Source organism: Brachyhypopomus gauderio, chromosome 6 (genome assembly GCF_052324685.1).
Source record: "Brachyhypopomus gauderio isolate BG-103 chromosome 6, BGAUD_0.2, whole genome shotgun sequence".
NCBI classification, from domain to species: Eukaryota; Metazoa; Chordata; class Actinopteri; order Gymnotiformes; family Hypopomidae; genus Brachyhypopomus; species Brachyhypopomus gauderio.
Window position 1 is genome coordinate 4238488 of NC_135216.1, and position 23861 is coordinate 4262348.

At 44.5% G+C, this 23861-nt stretch overlaps 1 protein-coding gene across 1 annotated transcript; it reads left to right on the plus strand.

The window, feature by feature from the left end:
- The first annotated feature begins 844 nt into the window (after positions 1 to 844).
- Positions 845 to 17636, plus strand: eepd1 (endonuclease/exonuclease/phosphatase family domain containing 1). The gene is made up of 7 exons (XM_077008185.1): positions 845 to 2463; positions 8546 to 8597; positions 13902 to 14012; positions 14577 to 14711; positions 16412 to 16550; positions 16829 to 17023; positions 17165 to 17636. Exons 1-7 carry the CDS (start codon positions 1616 to 1618, stop codon positions 17356 to 17358), a joined length of 1674 nt encoding a protein of 557 aa, XP_076864300.1. The 5' UTR covers positions 845 to 1615; the 3' UTR covers positions 17359 to 17636.
- Positions 17637 to 23861: the final 6225 nt, after the last annotated feature.

Here is a 23861-nt window from a genome sequence, read left to right on the forward strand (position 1 = left end):
GATCAGGACTGGATTCCAAGTAACCACAGTCACTGATTCCACAGCGAGACTGGTCTTCATTAGTTCATGATGGTGTCACAGCGAGACTGGTCTTCATTAGTTCATGATGGTGTCACTGCAGTTCTCAAATAACATGGGTCTTGGATCATATGACACAGGTTTTATGAGGGACTGCAGCCCAGACTGAAAACATCCTCCTAAACTATCATCAAATCGATGAAATACGACATTAATATTTAATGGTCAAGAAGGGGAGGGCAAATTGATAGAAAATAGAACATTATGTGCAGGGTGATGTCGTTACTTCTATTTTGATTAATGTTTTGTTAAACATTAACTGTGTGTCCTATAAGACACTGTATGTATATTTGGAGCAGTTCTGGTTGTTTCAGGACACCTCTGACAGTGTAAATGTGATTGATCTTATCTGACTGCCCTGTGTACGTGCAGTGTGTCTGTTGCATGTAATTTGACAACCACTGCAAGTCTGCAGCATAGTGCTGTATGCTCAGAGAGGTGCGAGCTGGCCGGTTTCCCATGGTCAGTTTTACTGAAGGTTCAACCGGCAGGTCCCCGGTAGGGTGGTGCCAACGGTATGACTCTTCCCTCTGTAGTGTCTGGGTGGTGTTTTTCCTCTTGCTGTGCCAACGTCCTCTGCCAGGTACGTATCAAAGCCCTGCAGCTAACGTGAAGATATAGATTATCTTAAAGGCACAGTTTTATGTGACATTTCACCCCATATCACACAAAGACGTTGATTATAATTATACATGTTTTAAAGACTCACTTCTGCTTATTTTAACGGGATTAAAACGGTCTACCATCTCCTGACGCTAGGAGAGGAAACGAGCATTGCTATGCCAGTTGTATCTGAGCAGCTACAGAAACTGTTGTATCAAATGCTTGTCCAGTTGCTCTGGTTTAAATCTCGCGGACGTAAAGTGAAAGTATTTAAATCGGCTAAGGCCAGTGATTCAGCGGATATTTCAGCCTCAGTATTGTCTATTTGGGACCTGTATTCCCAAAATAAATCAAGTGGATCACAAGTGAATGGATCCGTCCCGAGAGCCACGCCCCCTTCTGACGTGCGAACGGGACCAGCGCTCCTCAGACCATCCAACCTGCTCCACACCGGTCTAGATGTTCCAGTGAGACCTTACTGCTCCACACCGGACTACCTAGATGTTCCAGTGAGATCTTACAGCTCCACACCGGACTAACTAGATGTTCCTGTGTGATCTTACTGCTCCACACCGAACTACCTAGATGTTCCAGTGAGATCTTACAGCTCCACACCGGACTAACTAGATGTTCCAGTGTGATCTTACTGCTCCACACCGGACTAGATGTTCCAGCATTTGTATGGCGGAATATGCAGAGCAGCTCACCGAAAGCGTCAGACAGGATTAGACAGCGCGGAGGTAACGACCTGCCCTATAAACCCGTACTGGTCGTGTTCACGGTTCCTCGCTGGTTCTGAGGAGTCTCGTCCGCTTCTACAGCCGCACGTACGTTTAACGCAGGTCATGAGATCGCGGGCGGACACCGAGTCTCTCCGCGCAGTGAGAGTTTTGGATCTGTAGCCCGAGGAGGTTCGGCGAGCCGGTCAACGGACATGGGGGGAAATTTGGGCTGTCACAGGTCCATCCCCAAGGACCCAACAGATTTGTGTCACGGCAAGCGCAAGTTCAGCGCGGCGTGTAACTTCAGCAACATCCTGGTGAACCAGGAGCGCCTGAACATCAACACGGCGACCGAGGAGGAGCTGATGACCCTGCCGGGGGTGAGCCGCACCGTGGCGCGGAACATGGTGGAGTACCGGGAGCGCATAGGGGGCTTCAGGAAGGTGGAGGACCTCGCACTGGTCACTGGGGTCGGCGCTACCAAACTAGAAGCCATCAAACTGGAAATATGCGTCTCGAGCAGGAGTGGGTCATCTCAGCACTCTCCGTCCTCCATACGGAGGGACCAGGAGCACCTCGCGTGTTCCGGCATGAACATCAACACCGCCACGCCGGCCCAGCTGCTCAGCATCCGCGGCATCACCGAGAAGCTGGCGAGGAACATCGTCGAGTACCGGACGCAACACGGTCCGTTCAGAACCATCGAGGACCTCGTCAAAGTCCCGCAGATCAATTCGTCGCTGCTGGACAAAATTCGTTTCCAGATCTTTGTGCAGCGGTCCAGGACGCCTTCGACCAACACGAACGGCGGGTTGACGGTCTCGACCAAGTCGCAACCGAGCCCGACGTCTTTCAGTCTGAGCAGCGACGAACTGGACCTCCCTCCCGGGGGCCCCACGCAGATGGTGTCGGTCCGGCAGAACGTGGAGGTTCCGGCGGGCAGGCGCGACGGGAGAGCCGTGATCCGGGTGGCTGCGTGGGACCTGCAGCGCTGCTCCTCCGACAAGGCCAACAACCCGGGGGTCAGAGAGGTGGTGTGTATGACCATACTGGAGAACGAGTAAGTGTTTCATACACGACACCGATACCGAATCGGTGCTGATTACCAATACGTAGAATGCAAAACGCTTCTCCTATTTTCTAGTTTTACATTTCTTAACATGTCATAGTAAATGCAATACCTTAGAAAGTACATGTCTTCTGTAAGGCAATTCTGACTGTGTTTTTAGCAGACTGGAGTTTATTAACGTGGAAATATGTTCCAATAAGGAATTATTCCAGCGTTTTCGTCTTGATTGAGAGATTGCAGTGTTTGTATTGGGAGTCTGTATCAGAATCAGACATGTGACCCCCATGCTAAAGTGGACGAGCTGGCATGTGACCCCCATGCTAAAGTGGAGGGTGTGGTCCTGTTTAAGTTTCTGCTATAATCGTAGAGAGGAACGTTTTGTCTCTGGTTGTTGTCCACAGTGCTTTTCGAGCACATCACATCCTCTTGTGAAATGTAAAAAAATAATAATAATTTAAATTGTTTATTGTGTTAGTGTGTATCCACCTGCCTGTGTACACACACACTCAGACCTTTAAAATGTCATTTGTCCAGAGTGAACCACATACTTTTATGACTTGAGTAGGATTCATTGTGTGTGTGTGTGTGTGTGTGCGTGCCTGTGTGGACTGCTATCTTTATACATGGTCCAAAGTTACTTGGTTGACATTTAGAGCTGCACCATGACTGTTTGCTTACATTTCATGCCATTGTGCATGAGCAAACACTGATTCTCGCATGCGATGTGGTGAAGACTAGCTGTGTGGATGTGTTTGACCAAAAGAATTTAGTTGTTTGATCACAAACACCCAACACAAACATTCATCAAAACACAAAAAGACCCAGAAGGCTTAGCGGGAGCACCAGCCGGTCACATACGCAAAATACAGCAGTTTGTTATCAGGCTGAGTTAGCAACCTTCTTTGATATCAGTATTGCAAGAACAAATAATGTGATTATCTGAATTTGGATCCGTTGCGCAGCCCTGCTGGCTCTGCGGGTGTGTGTGTGTGTGTGTGTGTGTGTGTGTGTGTGCGTTCGGTTCCACGATGTTACTGTGAAGTGTCAGAGGGAGCGTGACACTGTATCCTGCAATGTCCTGTGTAAGACAGGATGGCCTGAGCTTGTATTCAGTACTGCATTCTGGCACACTGCCTTACACGTGTCGATCACCAGCTACGCAGGTACGGGAGGTGACGAGAGGTGACTGAACGGCAGCGGAGCTTCAGTTTGGAGAGGGGAGAAGAGGAGAGGGGGCTGGGGGCCGTCCTGAAGCACACATCAGTAGGACACATGGAGGGAGTTAAAGGGGAGACAGGGTGGATGTTTTCACCTCTCGTTCTGAGAGCCACCCCAGCTCTGGCGTGGACGCAGAGATGGGACAAGCAGGCAGGGAAAGATGTCGGACATTTGAGTTCTCATCAGGCGGGAGAAGAAGGTGCGTCCATGCTGAAGTGCTGACGGAGGCTCCAGGCCTGCTTACCTCAGAATCTGCAGTCAGCTGACTTATCAGTTCATTAGAGGAACTTCAATACTTCTTGTTGACACAGGCAGTGAGAATCGTGTAGAGAGAGACAGAGAGAGTCAGGGTCAGGAAGAAGGAGGCTGGACCGTTGTTGTCCATGTCTGTCCTGTGTTCTGGTGTTCTGGTGCTCCTGTGGTCTCTGGTGTCCGTGATGTTCTCAGGTTACTGCCCTGCTTCCTTTATTAAGCAAGAGGAAGTCAAACAAATGCACCCCCCCCCCCCACACACACACACACAGCTACTCACTCCACATCAGAGTATGTTTGGCAGGTGCATTATGAATTATGAAGTTTTAGTACACTTACATCTTCAAGGGGTGGTTCTCTCTGAGTCAAAGTAACCGAATGGCGGTTTATGATACGACCGAGCGGAGTGCCGTCCGCCCTCGTCTTGCTTACACATGCACGCCAACAGGAAGCCGAGGAACTCCAGACCTCCGAGGTTACTCCAGTTCAGAGGGAGGGCAGGAGGAACTTGCTCACTAATGCCCCATAGTAACCCTGCTCACAAACACAGATGCCGTGACTCATTACCATAACCGTAAGAGCTTTCAGCCTGTTTACACACATGACTTGTGTATATGTGCATCATATGATATTTGGACAGAAACCGAATGCTCAGATCCTCTCTGCATGCTGTGAGTAGATGTGCCTGGATCCGATTCAGTAGATCGACGAGAAGCAGCTTGGTTTGATCAGGACTGGGGTATGTGTGTGTGTGTGTGTGTGTGTGTGTGTATGTGTATGTGTGTATGTGAAGTATATGCTGTTTTTGCTGCTGTGTCAGTGTGACGGCCCTGACGCGTTTGTCTATTTGCCTGCTGCAGCGTTTGGGAGAATGACAGTGGGAAGTGCTTTGTGTCCAGACTGAACCGCAGACACCCCCCGCACACCGCATTACATCAGTCACGGCCTCCCGATTCTAGTCTGGTCTGCAACTTTTGCTGAAATAAGGACAGCCCATTATTCTGTCTCCAAGTAAACAAACCCAAGAGGCGTAACTCGAGGGCTCTGTGTGTGACAACCTGCCTAGATGAGGAAAGACTGTGTATATTTCTGTCGGAGTTGCTTTCAGAAAACACTGACATTGTAAATTCTGTCATATCTGAAATCGCACAGAGGCTCTTTAGTAGAGGTGTAGGGACAGTGGAGAGGAATTGGAGTGAAGAGCGGGCAATAGAGAGGTGTAGGGGGGGCAGAGGGTAGTTAGGTGGGAAGTAGCATCTAGTAGAGAGAAGTAGATGGAGTCGTTCAGTGTGTGTGTGTGTGTGTGTGTGTGAGAGAGAGAGAGAGAGAGAGAGAGAGAGAGAGAGAGTAGAGGGGTGTTTGAGGCATCAGTGAGGGATTTCTGTAGAGCCTTGTGATAAGGTTGCCATGACATCCTGAGAGGAGCCCTTATCAGAGTGAGTGATTAAGGAAAGGCTTCAGTCCTCAGTACTCCACTTCCAAACCCTGAGACCTGCTGGAGAGCAGTGCCCTCTGACCCTGCAGTGTCCTCTAACCCTGCAGTGCCCTCTGACCCTGGCCTGAACACACTCCTGATTAAAGGAGAGCTTCAGCAGTCTGACTCGATCATCCTTATCCAGGAGGCTCAACTGGACCAACGACCCGCGTGTGAGCTGGGCCGAGGCAGACCCTAGACGGTCAGGTCAGCAGCCTCTCTGACTCAGCTGAACACTGTTAAAAAGTACTGTTAAAATCTCCTCTAATGGTGAGTAAACACTGCGAGGAACAGCCCCTCTGATGGAAAGACCTACAAGAAAATGTGAACCATGGCTCTCGCTTCTCCTTTTTTGGTTAAGACGTGGTGGTGATTGGTATCTTCAAACAAGCAAAACTCTCTTGTTTGGGTTTTCCCTGTTTTGCTCCTCATGGAGCAGCAAAGGAAATAAATACACACACCAAAAATATACAGCGTACCAAGATCATTCTCTCTGGTCTCCTCTAAGGTTGCACCTTCTGTCCTCCTCTCCTCTCTCTACACTCCTCTCTTCCCTCTCACTCTCATCTCTCCTTCATCTCTCCTCTTTTCCATCCTTTTCTGTTTTTCATTTCAGTACCTGGATTGCATCTTAATGTTTTGCATATATTATTAGGAGTTGGTAGGAAAAAGAGAATTAGGTCATGTTTCCATGCACTTCAGTTATGCGAAGAAACTTCAGATGACGTAGGCTGCCATGGTTATGGTTGGCATGGAAACAAGCGAAATGGAGAGATTTTAACTGGGTCTGTGTCGATACGTCGTCGTTTATTCAAACAATAAAAAAAACCATTTACATCACCATTTTTGCATTTCAGCTTTAGCAATAATCTAACTTTTCTACCTCGTCCTAGCATAAAACCTTTGATATGTGAGTGTCAAATTTCCATTCAGGATTTTTCACGCATTTTCAAAATTCGCAAAAACCTACTGGCTGGAAAACCCACTACTGTCCTGTTTCAGTCTCTCCTCCACTCTCCTCTCCTCCTCTCCTCCATCCTCCCTTTACCACCTCTACTCTACTTTTCCACCCCTCTCCTTTCACCTTTTGCTTGTACTTTCCTCTCCTCTGCTTTTCTCCTGTCCTCTCCCTTCCTCTCCTCTTCTCCTCTCTTCTTTCATGCCTGATGCTCCTGACTGGAATTTAAATCGGTCTGTTCTTGCATATTCACCACTGGTACAGGCTAGAGGGTTCTGTGTGGAGGAAAATCACAGCTAAGCAGCCAGACGTGGGCCAGCTGAGAGTGGAGCAGCCAGACAGGACCCGCCCCCAGCCCCGCCCCCAGCCCCTCCCCTCTAGTCCACTGTGCTTTGGACTGGTTTAGCCACTGTTCCGACATTATTCACTTACCCTAGAAAGTGTGTATACACAAAACCCACGAGACCAGACCTGTTGTGGCTCAAGGGGAGTGAAATACGTTCAACAGTGCGTTGGCAGTTGCAGCTAGCAAAGGAAATTAGCCTTAACTCTTAAGCATGGCGGTCAAGGTTTAGTAGATGTAGGTTCGGTCTTCAGGGATTCTCGGGCAGGTTCCTCTCTGTGTCTGTTTACTCTGGTCTGTGCTGTGTCTGCTCTGTTTTGGTGTTTTAGCAGCTAGATCAGAGAGAAATATGTGGACCTGGCTCGTTAAAGATCAAAATGGGAACATCTGGTGTAAGCTGAAAGTAAGGATTGGTGTGAGAAAAGACGTCTGAGCTCTTCATGTTCAGACACTTTGGCATCCGTGCTGATGCATCAGGGAGCTTCATTTAACTCTCAAGCTTGACTGTGACGTGAGTTTGAGTCCGAGCTGTTTGTAGGTTAACTTTAACGTTTCTTGAAGACAGAAAAGAGGCAGCTGCGTGGAAGCCGTCGGCTAGATGTTCGCCATGTCTCTTCCTCCGGGAGCTGTTGAGCTGTTGTCCTAGGAGGACAAAACGCAGCTGGAAGCTCAAGCTGGCGTCCCAACTGGACACCAGATCATAATGAGGGCTGCTGCCTTTGTGCTGATGGTGTAACACCAGCCAGCTGTTCCATTAGACTTTATCCAAATGTGGCTCGTGTAAACAGAGCAAAGTTCATGAGGAAGCAACGGCAGGAGACGGCCCCTTCCTGATCACAGCAGCCCACGCGAGCACTGGTGCGAGGACACCACCTCGCTCTCGCTCCCGGGTAGGTGGATACGTTATCCAGCGTTGTGACCCGTGTGCGGAGCAGGAGAGATTTGGCTGTCTCTGGGCTAACGAAGCACACCATGTCCATTCAACAAGTCACCTTCCTGCAGGTTTCTGTCTATTCCTTCAAAAATCATGATATGCTGACTTGAACAGTCGGCAGAAGTGCCAGGCACTTCGTTTCTGGATAACTACAGTCTCATGTATCCTCCATCTTGTATTCTTCCCCACCTGTTGTACTCTGCTTAAGGTATTTCTTTTAACAGGATTGAATGTGGATAATGAAAACTCATTCTGTTTACACTTGTATTATATTTAACTAGAATCCGTCTGAATGCTTATGAATGTGGTTCGAGTAATCTGATCGTAATCTGATCGTAATCTGATCACCATGTTCCCTGAGTGGCTTTTCCACCTGGTGATTTACCTAGCCAAATGATATCAGAAATGCATGTTAATGATTAAAGTTTAGGGTAGGTGTGGTTTACTAGAAGAATACATAACTTCTGTGCAAAGCAACTTGTTTGTAACTGTATGAAGAAAGTTCAAAAGTGTGTGCTGTTTATTGCATATGTGCATATGTGTTACTGGGAACATAAAGGTCATATGAGCCTTATTTGGATATATGGAACAAGCCACTTTGTTTATGCGAGGAGATGTTGTCTAATTGGGTGGTTCTCTTGGTTTGAGCATGTGCAATAATTACGACAGAAAATTGCTTCTGCTTAATCATGCTGCTGTTAATATGTACACAGGATCATTAATATGCATTAATTTGTGATTGGCATATAGAGCATTGCGGCCTAGGGACCTGGGAGACAAGGGGAGCATGAGTGTGATTAGCACACACTTCTGAACATGAGAAAATGGAAGATTTGAAATTAACATCTCTCTCTCTCTCTCTCTCTCTCTGTCTGTCTGTCTGTCTGTCTGTAGCATCAAGCTGCTTGCTGTTCAGGACCTGGCTGACCAGGAGGCTCTGGACAAGGTAGTTTCTCACTTTACCAACGTGTGTCCATCACATCTCTGCGTGCAGCCTGTGTGTTTCGCCATATAAAAAGTTGACTCGGCACACGGGTCCGTTACGTGAGGCATTATGTGTACACTCCTAAACCTCGTCTCTCTTACTCTGCCCTACTTTAATTACCTTTCAAACCAATAAAGCAGTGGCAGAGTCAGTGTGCACACGCGTGTGTGCGCGCGCGCGTGTGTGTGTGTGCATCTTGAGCCCTGTGAAACAATCCTCGGTGCATTTCTCTGTGAGCAGGAGAAGCATCCATGAAATTATAGTTTGACTGAGTTGGGTATGCAGAAGCCCAGGAGTTTGTTTTCAGATATTAGGTTGACCAGTGATAACCGCAACACTCCTTTAAACGTCATTTAAGAAAGGGCAGTTATCTTATGTAACAGGCAGTGTGTGTGCATCTGCTTATGTGTGTTTGAATGCCTGACCTGTTCTGGTGCTGTCAATCACATAAAATGGGTCAACAGAGCTGTGTGTGTGTGTGTGTGTGTGTGTGTGTGTGTGTGTGTGTGTGTGTGTGTGTGTGTGTGTGTGTGTGTGTATGTGTGTGTATGTGTGTGTGTATGTGTGTGTGTATGTGTGTGTGTGTGTGTGTGTGTGTGTGTGTGTGTGTGTGTGTGTGTGCTCTAAATGGAGCAGCCCTGAATCTCTCCCTCATGCTGTTCCAGCCTTTGCTTCTCCTCTGACGGGGGCCATGCACATTCACACTTAATCACTTACTTGCAAACCCGCATGCACACTCATTCAAGCACCCTTGGGCACTTAGCCACACACTAATTCTGCACACTCACAAAGACTCAGCATATCACATCTCTCTCTCTCTCTCTCTCTCTCTCTCTCTCTCTCTCTCTCTCTCTCTCTCTCTCTCTCTCTCTCTCTCTCTCTCTCTCTCTCTCTCTCTCTCTCTCTCTCTCTCTCTCTCTCTCTCTCTCTCTCTCTCTCTCTCTCTCTCTCTCTCTTTCTCTCTCCATTGCACTGCAGTGGGGTGTATGTGTGTGATCACAAATGACACTGCGATTTCACGCTGCTTGATTTCATTGCTCCTGTTCTTACATCACAGTGTGGTATGAACTGGGTATTACCAGTAACTTCACAACACATGAATCATGATCAGGATAACAATATGATGCCTGAACAGCCATTATTGAGTTTAACATTACCAGCAATACTACTATTTTCTAATACTAATAATGTTTCTTTCCATCTTTTGGAAGTTTTAAAAATTGCACTTAAATTTGTAGCTATCTGGGTAAAGAATATACATTTTCATAATACAGCCATAAGTATTTATTTATACATTTATTGTTTGGTAAAAGTATTCATAATGTACTGCTACATCAAAATATTGATCACAACCGTAGTCCAGACATCCTGTCCCCCTCAGTCAGACGTACATATGTGTGTGCAGTTGGGTGTGTGTGTGTGTGTGTGTGTGTGTGTGTGTGTGTGTGGGGTGGGGGGGGGGGGGGGTATGCTGGCATCTAGTTCTTCCTAGCTGATTGTCCTTTGTGTCTGAGAACTGGGAGGTTTGGAAGCTCTGGCTGGCTTTGCACACAACATAATGATTCAAAGAAGTCTGAATAGACTCAGAAGATCCTCTAAAGGACATTACTGGGACCCTCTAAAGTCCTAGTAAGTTCAGAGCTGAGCTCTGGTATGGTCTGTCCTTCTCTTACAGTATTCAGAAGGCCTTTTTTCCTACAGCTGCTGTCTTCATAGGATTTTGGTTTTGTTTTGGTGTCCTGCGCTGGATTTGTGTGGTTTTCTGTGGTGATGAGTCCAGCTTCTTGTACTCATCACTGGGCCACTCCAGTCACCAGAGATTTTGGTTCGTTTTGATGTAGTTAGTTTAGATGGGATATTGAGAACAGCCAACTGTAATTTTGCATTCTTCCAACTCTTCATCTCCGGGTTCCTCTGTCAGTGACCTTAGCATGATGTCCAGCCCTCGTTTACATCGTTTACAGAAATGCAGTGGCATGTTAAGATCTCAGTGTGTGCTCACCTCCTGCTCACATCGTACTGGTAAGTGAGAGAGGGACACGTCCTCTTCCAGACTCTGATGGTCTTTTAATGAGCTCCTGCTGTGTGTGCAGTTACATCAGCTCCTCCATCTCACCGGCAGCTGTGTCCACATTCATCCTACCCGGATGGTCAGCTACCATCCGTACCACAGATAAATCAAATCAAATCAAGTCAAAATGTATTTATATAAGATAAGACAAGATAAGATAAATCTTTGTCATTGCCACTTTTCCAAGAACAACGAAATTGCCGCGCTTTTTACAACAGTTGTTGTCACAAAGCAGCTTTACAAGTGTCTGAGTCCTAGCCCCCAGTGAGCAAGCTAAAGGCGACAGTGGCAAGGAGCATGAGGAAGAAACCTTGAGAGGAACCAAGACTCCTCCTCCTCCTCCTCTGGCCTCTGCTGGTCACCATAACAACAATAGGGACATACAAAAACAAAAAAAAGATGGGAAGGATAAATAATTTTCATCTTTGTGTGTATTTATGTACATGAGTTCTCTATGTAATTCCTATTCAGTCCTAAACTTCTTGATGGTTGGTAATAGGTACCATCTTCGATACTGTTAACTATGATTGTCCACATCACTGCGACCACAGTTAACGTCAGTTCCTGTGTAGACCACTGTTACCAATGCTACGGTTCTTACCATTGTTGCCATAGATTCCACTGCTTGCAATAAATACCAATTACCATAGTTACTATCTCTCATCATATATACTATATTTTACTATTTACTCTCTGTACCACTGTTACCGTCACTTACAGGGTTTACAGGGTCATACCATGATTACCACAGCTGTTATCTGGGGTCACTCACAGCAGTTATTTGGGTTATCACCTGATCTTGAGCTGTTATCTGGGGTCATACCTGGATTCAGGGTATCACCAGAATTTGAGTGGGTATCTGGGGTCAGGGTATCACCAGAATGTGTTATCTGGGGTCAGGGTATCACCAGAATGTGCTATCTGGGGTCAGGGTTTCAAATGCTTGCCTAGTAATTTGAATGAATGAATGAATGTTCAACTTATATAGCGCCTTTCAATGTACTCAAGGTCGCTTTACAATTTTAACGCAGGTACAACTCTTACACTTGCATTCACACACCGGCGAGAAGCGGCAGCCAATTGCGCACAGCGTACTCTCTACCGGGATCCACAGCCCCCTGGGGGACTGAATGGGGTGCAGGAAGGGGAGAGAGGACAGACACTAGTGGCAGAGCACCATCCACCACTGGGCACACAAGCACACACACATTCATGCACAGACACTCAGACAAATGCTTTTTATTGAACATGAAGACACACAAACACACTCAGGGAGAATTTGTCAGGGAATGCCAATTTACCTAACCTCCATGTCTTTGGACTGTGGGAGGAAACCGGAGACCCCGGAGGAAACCCACGCAGACACGGGGAGATCATGGAAACTCCACTCAGATAGGGACTTGAACCCAAGACCCCAGTGCTGAGAGGCAAACGTGCTAACCACCAAGCCACCGTGCTGCCCAAGTAACTAGCTATAATGTCTGGAACATGGAGACATGTCTGTAATGTGGTCACTGTCATGTTGCTCAAGCATATGATATTAATATTTGCTGCATGCTTATGTGCGTAATTGGCCAGGTAACGGTCATGTGACTGGTATGGCATACCTTGAGTTCCACAATTAAACCGCTGTGTTCAGTATACAGGTGAGGAACACAGTCATAGGACCCCTTGTGTTGGCGTCCTTTCTGATGCAGCAGGAGTTATTACGCTCATATGGACATTTGAAGAAAGCACTCTTGGACATCCAGGGCAGAGGACAGCCACCCACTGACTAGTGTTCCCACTGATCAGACGTCCGAGCGTGTCTGCGCATATGCGCTCTGTGTCCGCCAAGCGAGGACAGTCTGGCTGGCTCCGTCTGCTCTGGGCTCCAAGCTAGAGTGAGTTTGTTTGCCAAAGGGTCTTCTGAGGGTCTGCCAAAGCCCAGATCACCATCACCACTCTAATTCAGTATCATGAGTGAAGCACCATGTGCTAAAACTGCTGTCACTGTAGGGTAGAGGAGGCCCCTGGGTCTGTCCCTTGGTACCTGAGAGGGAATCTCACTCCATGGGTTAATTATATCCTTGTGCTTGCAAATGTCAAGTGGGCTTATCAAATTTCAGGGCCCCTGCAGTGCACACTGAGAGTGTTACAGATGCCCAAGTTGTTGCTGGATGATTAGCGTGTCAGGAGCCAGTATCTGGGGCAGATGTTACCCTCGGTAACTGTATTGGGCTCGTCTCTATGATTCCCTGCACTGACGCACCTGATGTGTCTCATGAGGCCAGTGAACGAATGAGTAAGGACGTGGACCAAGCCCTGCTGCAGGCGACACCCCCTTATATCAGATAGAAATGCATTGGCTTTTGTTTTCAGAAAAAAAAGTTGCTGTCACACAAGATGTCTTTGGTTTACATTTCCCAACCTTAGCACTGGGATGTCAATTCAGGCATCCTAGGTACATACTGCTGCATGCTGACCTACGGCTGCGGACCTGTACTCTGGGGCTGGGAACAGGGTGTTGGAGGTGTTGGTGTTGGAGCATGAGACCTAGGTCACGGGGACTAGAGCCAGGGCTCAAGACCAGCAACCTTTGGACTGGGGCCTGTCATTTGGAGTCGAGGGCTTAAGGTGTGGAGCCTGGGACTTGGGTCTTGCGTCTGTAGTCTGAGACCTAGGGCCATGGGGTTTTGTTTATGGGGCTTTAGCCCTGTGGTTAGGGGCTTGGGGTCCAGGGTCTGGGGCCTTGATTCTGGTGTTTGGGGCATTGGGCACAAGCAAATGCCCCTTCTCCCTGCTAAATTAAATATTTCTGTGGAAAACAGGAAGCAATGAGCTCAGGGAACATGATTCAGAAGCCTGGAGCCATTTTTGTACTAATTGCTTTGTGTACATTCTTGGTTTAGTTGCGTAAAACTGAAGGCCTCTGTTCACACAAAGACCTGCTGTCCAAAATATGGTGTTTCTCTGGAAACCTTGCAGGTTACACCTTTAATGTTTAATGCCTATATGTCTTTGCTACAGTTCACCGTGTTTACTTCTTGTTATCTTCAGAGGTGTGGGAGGTTATTAAAGTTCACAGCAGCTTGCGTGATCTCAGTAGCCATAGAGTGCAGGTTCTGCTTTTCTTTGAGTTTTATGTGTTTTTAACCAATCACCCTTCTGTGTGTGTGTGTGTGTGTGTGTGTGTGTGTGTGTGTGTCTTTCAGTTCTGTACAGAGCTGAATCAGCCGTCTCTTTCCAATGTGTGTAAGTGGAAAGGACCCCGAGGGCTGTGGAAATGTGCTACTTCTGAGAAACCTACTGGACAGTCCTGTACGGTAAGAATGACTGCAGGAAAACATGGCGCCAATCTGAGTGGACCAGGTGCAAACACAATATTGAGGAAGTCAGAAATATGAATGAGTCCTAATGTTTTGGACAGTTCCTGAACGCCCCCACTATTTCCAGCAATGTTTGGTTAAGCAAAAGATGTCCTCCCGGGAGTGTGGATGAAGCACTGTTTACACACCGAGGAAAATCTTCTGCTGTTGGATCCATCGGTTACAAGTGCCTGCTGAGCTGGGGGAACCTCAGCTATTACAATATAGCTAGAAAAATGCAAATAGTTATTACACAGCAGAAATACAGGAGAGGGATTATTTAATAGGAAAGATGCAGGAGTGAGATTATAGAAGAGAAGCCAAGTGTGTGTACACAGCTCCTCCCTGAGTGCTTTAGTTTAGTGTGTGCATGAACCCAGCTATGGACACAGAGACATCTCTCTCAGCCTGTTGAGATAGGGCTGAAGTGTCTGTGTGTGTCTCTGACCCCCCCCCCCCCCCCAATCAGGGTTGTATGTTGACTGCCTGATGCTGAGGGTAATCACTCCGTCCTGTGTGCAGGGTCCAGAGTTCTCCGGGTTTCTCTGGGACTCCTCCGCTGCCATTCAGCTGAAGGACGCCATGGTGCTTGACGACGCTAATGCTAACAGCAATGGCAGCCACACCCAGCCAAAAGCCTACTTGGCCCATTTCTTTGTGAGTACCAGCGTCTTAACAGCACACCGTCAGTGTTTTGTTGAGTTGAGTGTGTTTTTTTTATATATAACTTTCCCCCCCAACTTCTCTTTACAAAAGTTAAAATTGTTCCTTGGAGAAATTCCTATGACATGATTTGATCAAAATACCTCAAAGATCACGCACCACAGAACTCTTCTCTCACTTTTGGGAACTGGATTAAGTGCCTGTTCCTTTAAATGCTAATGACCACCTGCTCATTCCTCCTTGTAACCCCGTTTCGTGGGGTGTGCAGACAAGAGTCCTCGCACTACCATTCCAAATGTTGAGTGAGTCCACAGACTGGAGAAAACCTAGCGGTGCAACCATGTTTCATCCAGAGTCAGTCCCTGAGTTTTGGGTCTGGTCTCTGGGGTCAGCTACAAATATCCTGACATTTATACCTACACACTGCATGTATGCCCATTTGTCAAATTACAGATGGACGTAAAGCGTGTTTTCCCCTAACACAACTTGCTAACTACCTGAGTGGAAATTTATCATGTTATTCACATGATATTCATCATAGCTACAGGCATTCAACTCAAACAAACATTCTAGAAATGTACAACATCGCTATAATACTATAGCTATAATACTATAGCTATAATACTATAGCTATAATACTATAGCTATAATACCTTAGCTGGTGCTAAACTGCTGAGCAATGACAAGTAAGCAAAATTTGATATTTTGAGTACTACATTTACTTTCTGTGCAGTTTTACCATGGACAGCAAGCAACTCGTAGAAACTTTTACTGATTACCTCGTCCATTACAGTTAGGTAGTGCTAAACAGCCAAATGAACACAGATCTTAGCATCATTATTTGCAACACTTACAATACCCTTTTTACCCTGCAGTTTCACCAGACAGTTGGTATTGATTCCTCTTTTGGCTTCCATGTGAGCCCTGCATGGTAATGACTCATGTTTCAGCAGTACAGTTGCTTAGCACACAGGCTTTTTGACTATAGCTTGGATGTTGCCATAAAAAAATATAACTCCTCTTGCCTTCGGAGGCTCGGGGCTGATGTAGTGTTCCTGTGGTCTGAGCAACAGAGCAGTTTTTAGCTCTTAGCTACACTAGCCACATGATGCTTATGGGTCTGGTACTTGCAAAAATATTAAAGATTTTACCTTTTGTAAAGGTAGTTCTTAAGCCGCGACCAGAGATACTCAGATGGGGTATATTATAATTCTAAATGCTGTGTATGGCTCAAATCTCAATGATTTTGTTTTGATTTTCTTTTAAGCTTGTTTTCTGAGTAAGGTGGCAAGAAACTCAGTTGTTAGTCTCCAGATACCTGATACTCCAGATACCCAAATAAATCTGCACAAGCACTTTCTACAATATGTCCCATTTTAAAGTTTATTTCTTGTATAGGTTATATGCAAGACATTATAGGAAGCACATGTTTTATCACATAGTACTGATCATCAATAATATCAATGTATCCCATCTCACAAGAACAGCAACTGATCAAATTAAACAATGGAATGCACAAAAATAAAGCAATAAACACATTTTACAACCGTCATTACATAACCGGTCAATAATTGGCACAGATGTGAACGTATAAAATGTTTTTATAGTTGAGTGGTTCACACTAGGTCAGTATTTAGCTAACAGAGCTGACACGCAAACAAACTTAACCCTCCCCCGTCTGCTTACATAACCAGATCAGATCCTCCGAGCTCACCATGGTGAATGTGCACATGAAAGCTACATCGTCTCCAAGGGAACCGGATGGGCAGAACCACAGTGCTGATGAACTGAAGACCCACACGCTGAGCGCCGGAGTGCAGGAGATTTTGAAAGGTCAGCCCTCCTTAGAGCCCTAGTGGTGGGCTCCAAGTTGCTGGTGGTGGGAGAGAGATCTTGGGGCTATGTGTCAGTGGGCTGCAACTCTGTTAAACCCAGCAGGTCTCTTCTCTAATCTTCTGAACAACTTATTGGCTGTGAAATGTGTGACTTAGCAGACCCTCACTGACTTGGTGGTTCAAACTCCCTGTGCATAATGCGCAGTATGCCTCTGTCCTGAAGTCCTCGCAGCTCCTGGTTGGCGCTGGTGTGTGATGCCAGTCTGTGCCCTGCAGGTGAGAAGGCTGTGTTGGTGCTGGGGGGGTTCGGCCTGCCCTCTGACAGCACTGAACTGGAGCCCCTGAGGAGGGAGAAAATGAGTGCCTTTCTGCCCCCGTCCGTCTACACCAACATCAGCACCAGAGCACCGCAGGGCTCGCTCTGCCTGGACAACATCTGGGCCAGTCGAGCAGTCAAGAAGATCTACACAGGTGGGTTGGGTACTTTAACTTGGGTTAATGGATTAATCAGATTTGATGGTTTGTTATTGGATAAATCATGTACTGTAGAGTTGATTGATTGATTGATTGATTGATTGTGATAGTTAACAGATGTGTGTTCTTCCCCTGCAGGTCACTGTTTCGTGGTGCGGGAGGGCCTGACCAACCCCTGGATCCCTGATAACTGGTCGTGGGGGGGCGTGGCCTCGGAACACTGCCCTGTGGTGGCTGAGCTTTACACGGTTGCCATGGTGAAAGAGCTCCTGCATAATGGGACCAGCATAGCAACTGTGGAGAGCCATGTCTTCCCTAAACATGAGCGATGACCTTTAATGTCATCCATGGTCGCTGTGTAGACAGCCACGGTGGTGTGAATGAGGGCAGTCTGGTAGCAACAGGAAGACCTGCAACTGGCATTACAGAGGACTTATCCTGTGGAGAGAGAGGATGAAGGAGAGGGAGAGAGACTCTTTGAGCGGTGGGACAGTAGGAATTATATAGCACTAATACATTTTAAATAGAGAAATAAAATCATATTTAAAAGCGTGTGAAATTACATCTGTGCCAAAAAATGCAATATATGAAATAAAGCAATAGAAATTCACTTTGTTTTTCAATTAGTCCATTTTATTAGCATATATTATATGCTGCCTTCTGCTAAGAACTAACCAATTACAGAAATATATCTGTTAAAAAAAAAAAAAGATTTCTTGGCATCAATGCAATGTGTGTTTCTGAGTCAGAGCACTTTGGGTTAATACAGATGTCAATGTTTTGTGTAGGTTTAAACAAGGGCAAAAAAGTGATGACTCACTCTAGACCTGCAGGTTCATTTTGAACCTGTTACACAATAAGCTCGAGGACTTATGACATTGGTGATTATGCAATAGTAATAATAATAATAGTGTTTATTTGTATAGCACCTTTCATACATACATGCAACTCAAAGTGCTTTACAGAATAAAAGGAAGCAAAGATAAACATTAAAATAAATATAAAAAGGAAACAAACATAATAAAATAATGTAATAAAGAGACATTCTTAAAATAATAGACAAAATAATGTAATAAAGTAAATAAGATGGAACACTATTAAAATAATTAGAATAGACATAGTAATTAAGTAAAATCATGTGATGTTTATAAAATAATTTACCATTATTTTCTTAACTAAAAGCAGATCTAAACAGAAAGGTTTTGAGACTCTTCTTGAAGCTGTACAGGGGTGAAATGCCTCTGAGCTCCTCAGGAAGAGAGTTCCAGAGCTTTGGGCCATAGTGGCTAAAAGCACCCTCGCCAATCTAATTGGCTTTTAGGAATCACCAGTAGTTTGAAGACCTGAGAGACCTGACTGGAACGTATCTAACCATCATTTCACTGAGGTAAAGAGGAGCAAGACCATGAAGACATTTAAAAACCATCATCAGAACCTTAAAATCTATTCTAAAACTGACAGGTAACCAGTGCAGTGAGTAGATATGTAATATGATCCCTCTTTCTCCTGTGGGTCAGGTCTGAACTCGCTGTAGGTGAGAAATAGAGCTCTTTGGGAGAGCAGATAGAACAGCGTTACAATAATCTAGCCTTGATGTGATAAATGCATGGACAACTTTTTCCACTATCAGCAGGAGAGAGCATATCTCGGACCTTAGCAATGTTTCGAAATCTCGGACCTTAGCAAAATTGCAGAGACTGATTAACAATCATTACTTCATTAGATAATGAGCTCAGAACCTGCTTGAAAAAGCATGTTGGTAAAGGGATCCAGTTCACATGTAGAGGATTTTAGTGATGAAATCACATCAAATTGTGTTACCATGTCAACTTCTTGAAAATAAGGCTGAGTTAGGCCTTATTATGAGTAACTTATGAGTAACTGATATAAGGATTGGTACTCTATTAGTGCTTGTTGCTATATTCTGCCTTATACTAGTAATCTTGTCCCTAAAAAATATTGCAAACTCATCACATTTTTCAACTGAAACAGTCTCAGTGAAGACACAGGTGGGGTTTACTAGCTGATCTATACTTCTGAACAAGGCAGCTGAGTTATTATTGGATGAATCAAGGTAGAGACGTAGTTTTTCCCTGCTGATTTTACTTCAAAATCATTGTAATCTAAATGATTCTCAACAATTATAGACGACATTGTGTTGCAATTTGAATTAGGCATGTGGGAATTATTTTAATGCAGTATTTTATATTATTTAATACTGTCTAAACAGGTTTTATGTTCGATTAGTTTGAAAACCAAATATTGTGACGTCTGGCACTGACCAATGAGAAATATAGTGGGGAGTAGGGGTGTCGCGATACCAGAAACGTATTACTCCTAATATCCCTCAAATTCTTCTATTCTTGATACCACGACAAAATAAACCAATGACATGAATGTATTTCAGCATATAGGCTTTTATTTAAAAAAGTGTTTTTCCAGCAAAAATAGTTTGATTTGGTTACCAATCGTGCTAAATACTTAATGTAGATAAAATAGCTGAAAGCAAATCACTAAGTTGCTGTACAGACAGTGTGTTAATAGACTATTAAATGTGAGTTTTACTTTCCCTGCTCATTATATCGCTTTTAAAATATTTTTTTACATTACTGGTTATGAACTACTGCAGTGTTGGATGTGAGGGAACATAACCGGGTCATTATCATTATAAAGTGCCTTTGAGACATTGTAATTTCAGTAAGAAAAAGGTAAGATTTCCCCTTTCACATAATCATGTTATTAAGCTGCCCCTTGGGTGTTAAAAATACATATTGGTCAACCTTAAACACTTTTTATTAATTAAATACAGAATGTCAAAATATGGGCATATTGCAAAATATGTCCACCCTGTCAGGGACAAATGTAAGCTTCAGCTATATGTTTTTTATTAAATAATTATAATAAAACATACCTTTTCAGAAAGGTCTTTTGTCCCCTTCTAGTTAATACATTTCAGATAATGGGAAAAGTCTTTGGTTAATACATTTCAGATAATGGGAAAAGTCTTTGGGAAATACTAAAATTAGAATAAAATTACAGCTCATCTACAGCGATGGCCATAGGTCTTCGTTGTTTTTAAAATAAAATGACAAAAACAAATGTAACTAGCAAAACTTTTGAATGGTTTTGTTTGGTCATCATTTGGACATCAGGAAATCACACACAGGGTTACTTTATATTCAATACATATTTAGTTTTTTTCATTAAACTTAAATTTGACAGGGTGGACATCAGCACGATAGGGTGGAAAATTACATGACAGAGTGGACAAATGCAATTCATTAAGTACAGAAAAACATTAAAAAGGATGAGTTGGGTACAAACTGTACTCAGTTAATTCATACACCAACATCAGAACACATATGCTTCTCAACAGAACATCAAAACAGAACATCAAAAAACATCTAGCGTAGGCCTACTCAACAGACACTTCTTCTACCATTGTGGGTGAGATTGTCCGGAGGATGACCTGGCATAGCTTTGGAGCTTGTACTTTTTCACTATGTTTCCAGTGACAACTTTAGCGACCAGCTGCTTTTCCTTATTTGCTTTTGATTTTTTGTATTTGGATCGGATATCTTCCACTGAAGCAGCATGAAAAAGTAGAGCATTTTTGACAGGAGACCTCACCTTCTGACGGCCCAACAAAGCTTTTACAGATGTACGTGGTGACGTAGTGGAAGCTCCTTATTTCTTAGCCCTCTGATATCTCTTTTTGTATTTCTGAGCTTTTGCTCTCTCCTTTGCCAGGATTGCCTCCAATTCAGAGATCTTAATTTCCAGTTTCTTCTTTGCACTCCTTCGCATACTTTCTCCTCTGCATCTTTGTCTGGAAAACAAAAAGATAATTATAATGATTTTCTTTAAACATATCAATTTTTTATATCATGACTTTACCTTTCTGTACATACCTTTCTCCCTCCTCTATTCTCACTTTCATTCGTGGTTCTCATTTCATTACCTTTCAGTTTTTTATTGGGGGGGGGGGGTGATTTAAAGTGCTATAGTGGTTAAATTGCAGAATTGCTAAAACTTTCCGAAAGAAAATGTCGGCAGAAATGTACTACGTGTTGGGCAATATAAACTATGTGTATGGTGGGGAGGAGGTATGCCTGGTATACCTGGAGGATGTATGACCTGTATGTGAGAGCATGAGGTATTGGGCTTTAAGTGTGTATGTGCTGTAAAACATAGGGGGCACAAAACTAGAGAGAACTAAGAGTTAATGTGCCTTACACCCACTCTTGTGCAAATGTTCACACAAGTTGCCCGCACGCAGCATTGGCCAAGGAGCCAGGTTTCCATCTCTGCACCTGTTCCCTTTTGTACTCTCCCCTCCCACCTTCCTCTCATTATATTTGAGATGTAATGAAAAATACTTAATCTCTTACTAACTTAACAACTTCTAACCTGGAGGGCCCTGGCTGGGGCTGAGTTTCAGGAGTGCTGGGGCTGAGTTTCAGGAGTGCTGGGGCTGAGTTTCAGGAGTGCTGGGGCTGAGTTTCAGGAGTGCTGGGGCTGAGTTTCAGGAGTGCTGGGGCTGAGTTTCAGGAGTGCTGGGTGGTGTCTCTGACAAAAGCAAAACTATGGCCCTGGACTTTGCTCTGGCCTCTCTCCACTTCTTTCTTTTTGCCCTCTTCTCTCGCTCACTCAGCTCATCAATCCCCCTTTTCTTTCTAGAGTCTTTGTCCGTCTTCCACCTGGCCCTCTCTTTTTCAAGATACTGTCTTCTTCTGTCAGGGTCAGCATCACTGCTGACGTTTTGCTATTTCAGCTCCTCTTTCACTCATAACTAAAACAGATGCAGGACACCCTTAAACCAGCAGTCTGACTTCAATTGTTATTGTTAACAAGAGGTGTGTATAATGTTATTTTATTACGTTATTATTGTCATTATTGTCAAAAAACTATCCACCTGTCCCCCCTGTCATGCACCATGTCCACCCTATCAGGGAAGTATTAATGACAGGGTGGACAACGATAGGGTGGACATTTTCAGCTAAAATTTGCAATTGCTAAGCACATGGGGGCCCCTCAGCTAGCAGAGTTAGCAGTAGTGAAGGTGACCTCAAAATAAATATGACAATATTTTAAAATGTTGAAAAATAATATTTTTTAAATATTTCCCCATGATAGGGTGGACATGTTAAGCTCGACACCATGCAACAAGAAAGACAATATGACGAAAATTGTGAAATTAAGGTGTAAATACTTACTGATAAGGGGTCATATGTGTCAGCCATCACTAAAGATCATCAAATTGGTGGTCGTGATGTCACAGATGACATCAGCTACCGTGTTAAAGGGCCAGTTACAACATAATGACAGGGTGGACACTGATTTGAGGGACATGTATTAAATACTTAATATTTATATTAAATATCTGTTAGAAACTACTAGAATTACCCATTTATGAAAGTTCTTGTCAATAATAATAAGACCACAAAAAAAATTAAATTTTGTTTAATTTAATGACTTATTATACTCATAGTTGCTCCCACTATGGTGAGAGGGACATGGCAAAATCGCCTACATACACTTAAAGAAAATAGTACAAATTAATTAAAAAAAAATAACTCCAAGATGGTAAATATAGTATAGATATATGTGTTAATGATTATACATTTGTAATAAAAACTCAAAACATCATTATTTTACATTAAATTGAAAATAAATGTGTGATTCTGACTGGGACCTTGAAAGGCACTTTATAATGATAATGACCCAACCCGTGTGACGGACGTAGAACGTAAAATGTTACCGGAGGGGTTTAAAATGGACACAGCGAGAAAAAAACAGATTTAAAGTGTGCAGAAACAGTCTGAATAGTGGTTTGAACTAAACTAGTTTTTTTTGCCGGAACCGAATATTAAAAAGAAGAAAAACCGGGACAAACCGGGACAGCCCGGGGAAAACCGGGACAGTCCCGGGAAAACCGGGACAGGTGGCAACACTAGGTGGTTGTGGTGTTTTTGCCTTCTTGTCTTATTACTTTATAGAACTATGCTGCCCTCGTGTGGTCTAGGACAGTGGTTCTCAAACTTTTTAGACAAAGTACCACCAACTGTCAAACGAAAACCTCTACGTACCACCTACTACCCCCCCCCCCCCCCAAAAAAAAAGAAAAAGCTGTTTGGCAAGTTTAAGTTGTTGACGGGGGGGGGGGGGCGAATGTAAATTGTTACCGGGAGGATGTAAAATGGACACGAATTAAGTATTATATCACGATGGTTGGCGCCAGAGCGAACTAGTAACTCATTGAATCATAGATGTGGATCAGAGGTAAATAAACTAGATTTTTTTTTGTCGACGTGAGAAATCGGATGTGTGGCGTGTGAAGACGGTCAAATGCGTGTGTCTCACGCATTTGGCAACCCTGCTCATTACACACATATGTTATAATGTCAGGGTTGCCAACTCTCACGCATTGAGCGTGAGACACACGCCATCCACCGGCGATATAACACTGAATCTGTGTCCATTTTACGTTCGCCACCCCCCCCCCCCCCCCCCGCTCAACAACTTTCGTTCGCCCCCCCCCACCCCCCCGCTCAACAAAATACACTCGCCACCGGCTCCAGGTTAAAATCTCACTCCAAGCGAACGTCAAAAGTTGGCAACCCTGTAATGTAGTTCTCCTGTAGTTCGTGTTGGTAGTGGTTGGTTTACAGCACAAAAAGTCTTCGTGCGACATGCCCTCATACTCATATCGCACGTAAACGAGCAAGTTGGCTAAATCTGCGACATCTATGGATTCATCTAACTGCAGTGAGAAGCATTTACTCATTTTAATTCTCTCGGTCAATGTTTGTCTGACGTTGTCCACCATTTCATC

What these genes read in the sequence shown, in the direction of transcription:
- eepd1 (XM_077008185.1), top strand. Translation starts at nt 1,616, where the DNA reads ATGGGGGGAAATTTGGGCTGTCACAGGTCCATCCCCAAGGACCCAACA. An exon ending in CTACTGGACAGTCCTGTACG is followed by an intron (nt 14,013 to 14,576) that starts GTAAGAATGACT and finishes TCCTGTGTGCAG; the next exon opens with GGTCCAGAGTTCTCCGGGTT. An exon ending in AGTCAAGAAGATCTACACAG is followed by an intron (nt 17,024 to 17,164) that starts GTGGGTTGGGTA and finishes CTTCCCCTGCAG; the next exon opens with GTCACTGTTTCGTGGTGCGG.